At 31.0% G+C, this 1293-nt stretch overlaps 1 protein-coding gene across 1 annotated transcript in view; it reads left to right on the forward strand.

Annotated features, from left to right (window-relative positions):
• LOC109541417 (SPARC) overlaps window positions 1–852 on the forward strand; it is a gene marked incomplete at its 5' end in the record, with an annotated part of 4507 nt that extends 3655 nt beyond the window's left edge. The window contains 1 exon segment of the mRNA XM_019910275.2: window positions 500–852. Within this exon segment, the coding sequence (XP_019765834.1) occupies window positions 500–550 (51 nt within the window). The 3' untranslated portion in view covers window positions 551–852.
• Window positions 853–1293: the final 441 nt, after the last annotated feature.

Consider the following 1293-nt stretch of genomic DNA (forward strand, 5'->3'; position numbering starts at 1 on the left):
GATAAATGAACAATAAATAAATGACTGAAGAACCCAGGACTTGATTTTAATTTTGGAATTGAAACACAGTCAGGAAAGTACGTACAATTAAAATTAATTTACGCATTTAAATAATACGGGAACTGTACTCGAAAACATTAGAGGGTAGTCATGAGTTAAGTCATCTTGTTTAATGATCAACAAGTACAAATAAAAATATTGTGGCACATTTTGTTATCGATCGTTTTTGAGCGTGAAACATTTTCAGTCAAATTTATAATTGTCATATTTTAATAAATAAAATTAAAGAGAAATAATCAAATATAGAATATCCGACTTATCATCAACATTATGTAGGCTTATCATTTATAAAAATTAGCGTACACTAAATTGATCATACAAGGCAGAAGAAAAACATCTACTTTTAACGTTAATTTAAATTGAAATGTTTTAAATTTAAATAGTAGCATTATGCCATTTTTGCTTATTTCTCTGAAAAATTAATCGAATTTATTTTCAGGATGACATTGAGGATAAATGTGACGACTTGGCTAGTGCTGAAGCTGAATAGATTTGCAATGAAGATGGAAAGCGAATCAAAGTTTTAATTTTAGGAACTACTGCTAATGCTACGACGGCTTTTTAAAGCTGAATGCAGAATAACATGGTGCTAATCCTATTTAGATTGTAACTGCTGCTTTAGGGACATTTAATATCTATTAAATGTAGTGGTTAGATTGTAATTAATTTTTTGATATCAACTAAGTTTACCTACTTAATGTTGCATTCTTGTTACTTTACATACTTACATACACACTGCCCTATTATATTACTGTATATTATGTATTTAAGAATAAAGCTCTCTATATTCTACACTACAGTTCTGTCAGAAATTGTGTCTAGAATGTTGCCATCGACGTTCACCATCTGTCTTATGGTATCATTTTCAAAAATTCATTTCAAGGACCATCAGCCTATCCTTATCTCTTTTACTGATGTCCCAAGTCTTTACTTCGTAGGTGCATATACTTTCTACGATCGTTTTATAGATAGTAATTTTCGTTTTTTTTTGTTATTGCTGAGCTCCAAAGTAACGACATTAGTTGTCGAATAACTCTCCTTCCTTGACCTATCTTATTAGTGATATCGCAGGCACTTTTATCGTTGGAAGACAGTGTAACTCCAAGGTACTTAAATAAAGAACAACTCTTGATCTTATCGTGTCCCTCTTTCAAATATTGTCCTGCCCCTACTACCAAATATTCGATCTTTTTTATGTTTACAGTGAAGCCCCAGTTTTCATAGCTCTCTTGA

Source organism: Dendroctonus ponderosae, unplaced genomic scaffold (genome assembly GCF_020466585.1).
Source record: "Dendroctonus ponderosae isolate FM_Combo_2020 unplaced genomic scaffold, Dpon_F_20191213v2 Dpon_F_20191213_1, whole genome shotgun sequence".
Taxonomy (NCBI): domain Eukaryota; kingdom Metazoa; phylum Arthropoda; class Insecta; order Coleoptera; family Curculionidae; genus Dendroctonus; species Dendroctonus ponderosae.